Source organism: Plasmopara halstedii, assembly GCF_900000015.1.
Source record: "Plasmopara halstedii genome assembly, contig: Scaffold_3111, whole genome shotgun sequence".
Taxonomy (NCBI): Eukaryota; Oomycota; class Peronosporomycetes; order Peronosporales; family Peronosporaceae; genus Plasmopara; species Plasmopara halstedii.
The window spans coordinates 236904-243980 of NW_020190014.1; the positions used below are offsets into that span (position 1 = coordinate 236904).

Below are 7077 nucleotides of genomic sequence, written 5' to 3' on the forward strand. Positions count from 1 at the left end.
CACAGCACCGGGCCTTCGGCCATTACAGAAGATGAGCTTGCCGAACGGAAAGCTCTTAGAGCTCGTTTCTTGGCTCCACAAAAATTCTGTTGGACGACCGCCTCCGGAAGGGGATCTGCTGCCATCCCGCAATGAGAGTGTGCATCTCTTGGATGAAGTCCACCAATTCCTTGTTGCCCTGTCCGGTGGCAAGGAAACGCGCTCGCACGCGATATGCCTAATTAGGCGGCGAGAACACTCGTGAGAGCTGCTATTTCAGCTCCGCCCAGGAGGGAAACGGAGCTTCGACCGGAGTGCCGCACGTCAGTGCCCATTCTCGCGCTCGACCAGCGAACTTTGAGATGGCTAGCGCTACGCGCTGCTACTCGGTCTGGAGCATGGCGGATGCGATGGCTATCTCGACCTCTCTCACCCAGAGCAGGATATTCTCTCCATCCTTCCCCTCAAAGGCCTTAACGCTCGCCATGAGCGGCTTCGGGCGGGGAAAGTCATTCGTCACTGACGGTGGCGTCATAGACGTAAATGATGCAGACATCTTCTGCTGCAGGTGCTCTAGCAGCGCAATTTCGTAATTTGAAAACGCTTCTAGACGCGCACCCAAGCCTCGGGGCCTTGCACAGCAAGGTGTTGCGCGCCCTCAGGGCCAAGCAAGAACATCAACTTTTTAAGCCCGTCCTGCATGCCCTGGGGCAAAGAGGACAATTGTTCCATTCTCACAGAGCGTCAGTCGTAACGACTCCGATGTAGATTGACTACAAGTGCTACCAAGTGCAGCGGGGCTGCTGTAGCTCTGCGCTTAGAATAAGCTTAATTTAGGTCACCGACCTTACGTTCTTCACAAGAACCAGTACGAGGTTAGCAGATCGCAATCCGCTACCTCCAAGAGTAGTTAGAACTTGAACCCAAGGCTAATTAACTCTTCTGTTCTAAATGTAAACTGTATTTATCTGTTTAATCTGCGGCAAAGGCATCTAATTCTAAATGTATAGATTTTCCTGATATAGTACAATCTAAATACATGCATAAATACTGGCAACCCAGCACGTACCGTATTCTTATTTGGGTGCAGTCATACCATACCCATCTCGTGTGACACACACCACTGTTACCAGGGTACGTGTAGCCCCGTTAGAGTGCAAATGACCTCAATGCCTGAATCATCCATTACGACTGCTTCTCCTCTGGTAACAATCGTACTGTTTAATGACTCGGAATTATTTGCATACATTCCTCAGAGATAACTCGAACATCTCAATAATAGATATCTTTAGGGGTAGTAAAGAATGACAAACAATTTGTTAGGACACCCAGTCAAATCTGTCATTCTGTACACGAGTAGAAATTCTTTCTCGCCAGTTACCAGTGATACGGGTAGGCTAAATCAACGATAGTCGGTACCACTAAATCGTGCCAAAGTTTATTAATAATTTTATTAGTTTTTGCAAGCTTCGGGGCTAAGTCCTTTCTGCTTCTGCCTTACAGGTGCTTCCAACTTCACTCGCTTTGGCAACAGGACACCAGCTCTGACACGGGAGACACCTTCTTACAGATGCTGTTTACCGCCCCACCAGAGATAAACTCCGAGACTAAAACATCCGTCGTACATTCCTGCCACAGCACAACTTAAATTCGAAGGCCGCGGCCCGCTATCGCTTCTACCTTTCGAACTCGGCTTCAGGCACTTAGCAATAACATTGCTCGACAATGTAAGTAAATGCATACCCTGCTCAGAAGCTGTCGTATCTATCGTAGCTTTGTGTCCGCATCAAACATGTTTCTGCTTTCTGGAAGAGGGAAGTTTGTGACCACCAAAGCTCTGTCATGAGAAAAGCGCGTGGTACCAAACGTTTTTGACTCCAATTGATCCGTGACTAGTGGCATTCAAGCCACAATACACCTAAGACACAATCATACCTCGAATCTATTTTCAGCACGAGTAACGTTTTACGCCGTCAAAGTCTTCAAACTTTAACTGAATTTTCAACAGATGTTTTGACACATGGGTCGTGTTCTCGTCTCAAGACACGTCGGTACCGTATCCGTCTTCGCAATCGTCAATGTCGTTGACGTTTTTGATGAGTGCGCGTCATGTCATTACGCACGACGCGCTTAAACCGTTTAGGCGAATTCCAGAGCTTTGCAAAGCTTAAGGCATTGACTTGAACAGCAACTTTATCGAGGTTGAGAGCCTCAGCTCTTTTCCCAGTAAGCGCAGGGTAGTATACAGGTGCTCGAATTTCTGTTCGCCGAACGACCCTGCGTGAGTGCTCGAACCTTTGTACCTCTCAGACGAAATTGAAGATAGTACGCAAGACGCAGGTTAGTTGTTTGCCAACGATAATACGTTCATCGGGTACTGCAAAGCTGCTCGGCAGCCAAGGAACCTCTCTCTCTTGCTCCTCAGCATGACTGATAGCTATCACATCTGCGCGTTCATCGAGCATCGAGCATCGACTTTTCGACTTTTCGACTTTTCGACTTTTCGACTTTCTTAAGTCAAAAAGAGGAATCGGACATAAGCTGTACTCCATATTCAATGCGCGTCCTCAAAAGAGGAAGTGTAGGCGCGAAAGGTCTCGGTACAAGCCGCACCCTTTTGGAGCCCCTTCCTGGAGTCGGAAAGCATTATCGAAAGCGAGTTTGGTGCTATTGCGGTGATGAGAGTATTTATTTCTTAGCCATACTTCGCTAATTTTCGCCTCCTTTGACGTGTGGACTGGGAAAACCGGATGCAACCTGTACGTTGGTTCGACATCAGTCACTTCAAATCTTCATAAGTTACAGGCATCTCTTCAACATAAGTTACAGGCATCTCTTCAACAGAGGAACTGCGCGTTAGTATCCATCAATGCGCGCGTCCTCCTGGATGGAAACCGCAGACTCGACATGCTGTTACCCTGTTTGGAGCATGACCAATTTTGAGCAACTCAACTTTACCTATCTACACAGAGAAGTTTTCTCCGTCTCTGCCCTCAGAAATTAGAATCTCAGCGTTTGCGCCTCGCGGTAGGAGGTGGTTGTGTACGACGACGATTAGTTGATGTCTTTCAGAAGATATCTCGCCATGCATTCTCATAGCAGGTGGACACCTTCAGGCGAGCGATATCCGCTTCTGGCCATTGGCCTATCATTTACGCTATCGCCGCGTGACCAACTCAAGACTTAAGCTTATTTATCGTTTTCTCTTACATATATTGACTTCCGTCCTCATAAAGGAATTGGTTGAATCAAGGTTCGGTCGTCGGATTGACTACGAGTGCGACAGGTGCAGCGGAGTTGCCATGCTGGGAGTTTTTTGACGTAATGAGATCGCGTTAACAACGTACCGATGATAGATTCGTACTTTCTACCGAAGTGAAGAATCAAGAGCCTCTTAGAACTACTTTGCTATTGCTTCGTTTTGAAAGAAAATTATTGTAGTGACAAGTATAGTTTAAACCAACGCTAAATATATATGTTTAACTATGATCCTTGATAAACTATACGTATTGTATACATGAGGCTTAAAGCACGGACCGGAGTTCCATCGTCATCACCAGTACAAGTTTTTTAGTGCCTCTGCACAAGATAAGCGTACAAAAATACAAGAAACACACCTTGTTACTTTACTGCTTGAGTCCTGCGTATCGAGCCGCTGATTTTGCGCAAAGAAATCTCACTTACATTTATGTCCTCGGCTGATGTGACATACACACTATTGTTTGCTGGAGTGATCACACACATTTTTAATCTCATCAAGTAAACGATTCGATGTCACGGGTACGCACAACGCTAACGTCAACTTTATGTCTTCTGATCACCATCATTCTTCTCGATATCAATCTTTAGCACTTCGACATGATGCTACACTTAAGTTCTAAAGCGCTCGAACTTGTGCTATTGCAAGCTTCACGGGCGCGAACTCTTGACATAGCAACGATAACAGAGCGAAGCCCATCCAGTCTACGATCTCCCGCTCACATTCGGATAGCAGTAGAGAATGTTCTATTCGCTGAAGCCGGCTCAGACCAAAAGACCAGATCACTCATCATGGCTGTGTGAATGGCTACAAGTGCTATCAGGTGTAATAGGCGCACGTTTTGACACCACAAAACGATTAGCGTGTGCGTAGCCGGCAGAATAGACTCTGTTTGATTGTTGTGTGGTACGTTTTACAATCTTAAGACCTCGTATTAACCTAGTAAAAAAATCTTTTGATAACTTTGCAACGAAATTCTGGGTTTGACTCAGATTGCTAGCCTTACAGCGGCCAGCTGATAACACCAGAAACGTGATATTCTGTATCCTCTCGCCAAACGTTAGCAAACACTCCTTCGACGCCTCGCTGGCAACTTTGACTTTTTGGCTTTCGAGGCGTAGGATTTACAATATTCTGCTCTTGCATTATTTTTTCTATTAGATAATGATTTATGTACAATTCGAACGTGCGTCACACAAAGACGATCCTTGCAACTTCACGACTGCCCACATCGACACGTGGATGTTAAACAGCGCTTGAAATTTACATTTCTAGCATCTCTGATGGCTCCTAAGAATCCCCGCATTATCGCTCTCTTTGACGTAGATGGCACGCTCACAGTAGCGCGCAAGACTGCGACGCATGAGATGCTGATGCGCTTGAAGAAATTGCGTGAGAACATAACAACAGGCGTTGTGGGTGGCTCCGATTTGGTAAAACAAAAGGAACAGTTGGGCGAAGATGGTGCGTTTAAGGACAATCGGGTCATTAACGAAGAGTTTTTAACGCGAAATGATCGCAGTAATCAACAATTTTGACTACAGCTTTTCAGAGAACGGTCTCGTGGCTTACCACAACGGAAAACTGGTTGGCGAGACAGTATGTGCAACGAACATGTGAATGAACTTGAGTCAACTATTCCACTGACATATTCATAATATACATATGTATATTTTAGGACCTCAAAAGTCAGTTCACGAATATGCAGATTAATACTCTAGTCAACTTCTGCTTGCGGTACATCGCAGACCTAGATATCCCTGTGAAGCGCGGCACATTTATCGAATTTCGTATGGGCATGATTAATGTGTCACCAATCGGTCGCAACTGTTCGCAGGATGAGCGCGATGAATTTGAAAAATATGATCACATCCATAAGATTCGCGAGACTTTTGTAGAAAAGCTCCGTGCAGAGTTTTCCGACTATAACCTCACTTTTTCAATTGGTGGTCAGGTAGGCTTTGCGTTAATCTGCATGTGATCGTTTTTATCGATTGACCTTTTTGTATGTTGTCTATCTTGTGACAGATCTCGTTCGACGTGTTTCCGACGGTAATTTTTTTTATCAAAGTTGATGATTGTAAGGAATCCCATTCTATTCGATTGAACTGGCAGGGTTGGGACAAAACGTTTTGCCTGCGGTATTTGGACGCAAAAGACTATGATGAGATACATTTTTTTGGTGACAAGACTCACAAGGTCAGCTCTCATTGTAATCTTGCAATAGCTTACAAAGTTAGGTGCCGAACTGAAAGAAACGTGTCGTTGATTGACAGGGTGGAAATGATTACGAGATCTACACGAGTGAGCGCACCATCGGTCACTCGATAAAGCACCCAGAGGAGACAATTCAACTCTTAGACCAGCTCTTTCCCTAAAACAAACTTTTCGACAAGGAATATCGCTATCTGGTAGCCGCTTTGTTTGACGTCGTTGTTATCTTTTAACAGTGCTATGTACCTGTTCGTCAATCAGCACATCGCTACCCAACACTTTTGCCATGGGGTCATCATCGCGTGACTTGAGCAGTTTGTAGGCCTCCATCTCTTCGGCATTTACCTGATAATTGCCCATTGAATTATACTTGCGCTTTTTGTCAGCGTATTTTACTTGTTCTCTCTTCTCTTTAGTTGCCTTTTTGATCGCGTGCTTAAGCTTCTTTTCGTCCAAATCTGGGGCAACATTCTCGCCGTACATGTCGCTGCGCTTTTGAATAACGTTGCTTGTCTGAGAGGCAACAAATTTGTCGGATTTTTCTCGATCAGACTTCTCCAAGACTTTTAACATCGGTCGTTCTGTGTTGACCGATTTCGCTTCTTTGAGTGCCTTTATTCCATCTTCGCCTGTACAATACGAATTACGAACCTTAGAGTGACAGCAGGCATACCCCCACATCATGTCACTGCGATCAAACCAAGAACCCCAAATCTTCGTATGGTTGTTTTCAAAAGCGTCTTCAATATATTTGGAGCGAACCAGAGCTCGTTCACGACCCTTGATGACACGGCCGTCGCTTGAGTACTCGACATAATGTTCGCTTTGCGCCAACAATAGCTCCTTGGGTGGAGCTTCCAAATGCTGCTGACCACCATATTTTGCAAGAATTTTGCTGCTTTTTTCTTTCTCCAAAGCAGCCTTTCGTTTTTCGTACTGCTTCTTAAGAAATTCAGCCTGCGAAGGATTTGCAATGGGGTGAATGTCCGTACCCTTAGCATAGGCTTCCCAAGCAAAGAGCTGGGCAGAAGCTAGTTTTTGCGCATCACCCGTGAATCGTGTCATATTATCACCGACATATGTCGTGTCTTCTGGATTTAATTCTGGATTGGGATTGTCACGCATTGACCGCGTCTTCGGATCATAATAGGCAGAATTAGGGTTGAGATTGCGCAGATACTTGGCTGTGTCCTCTCGGATACGCAAATTGCGCACCGTGGTTTTCATCTGAGCACCGCCGACACCACCCTGACGAGCAACACGCTCAGTAAACATCAGACCTTCGTCATGATCACGAAACTCTTCGTCTTGTGATTCCATGTCTGACTCATAGTCCGAGTCTGAATCCAATTCCGAATTTCCCTCTTCCTTGTTTTGATTTTTCAATTCTGCTTTCTTATCCTTTTTCTTATCCGCTGACTCTTGCAGCTTTTTATTAATTTCATCCGCACGTAACTTCTTGCGAGCTGCATCGACCTTTTCATATCGCTCAATAGTTTTAATGTGTTCCATAGGATTGTAGCCTAACCATTTGTCTCGTTTAGCGTCAAATGCAAGCTTGCCATACTTTTCAGATCGCACGTCTACAACCACTTCATCATTTTTTAAATCCTTGTTGGTTTTCC

General features: G+C 45.2%; 3 protein-coding genes across 3 annotated transcripts in view; 2 read left to right on the forward strand and 1 right to left on the reverse strand.

Annotated features, from left to right (window-relative positions):
• The first annotated feature begins 3514 nt into the window (after window positions 1-3514).
• On the forward strand, window positions 3515-4521 carry PHALS_15239 (uncharacterized protein). The gene has a single exon (XM_036407265.1). It carries the CDS (start codon window positions 3838-3840, stop codon window positions 4039-4041), a length of 204 nt encoding a protein of 67 aa, XP_036263505.1. The 5' UTR covers window positions 3515-3837; the 3' UTR covers window positions 4042-4521.
• On the forward strand, window positions 4522-5616 carry PHALS_07555 (phosphomannomutase b1; the record flags this gene model as incomplete). Its single annotated transcript, XM_024721043.1, has 6 exons — window positions 4522-4702; window positions 4761-4837; window positions 4917-5192; window positions 5267-5290; window positions 5354-5437; window positions 5515-5616. 6 exons carry the CDS (start codon window positions 4522-4524, stop codon window positions 5614-5616), a joined length of 744 nt encoding a protein of 247 aa, XP_024586182.1.
• A 58-nt stretch (window positions 5617-5674) lies between these two features.
• PHALS_07556 (pre-mrna-splicing factor slu7) overlaps window positions 5675-7077 on the reverse strand; it is a gene marked incomplete at both ends in the record, with an annotated part of 1482 nt that continues 79 nt past the window's right edge. The window contains one exon of the mRNA XM_024721044.1: window positions 5675-7077. This exon is cut by the window's right edge and continues 79 nt beyond it. Within this exon, the coding sequence (XP_024586183.1) occupies window positions 5675-7077 (1403 nt within the window).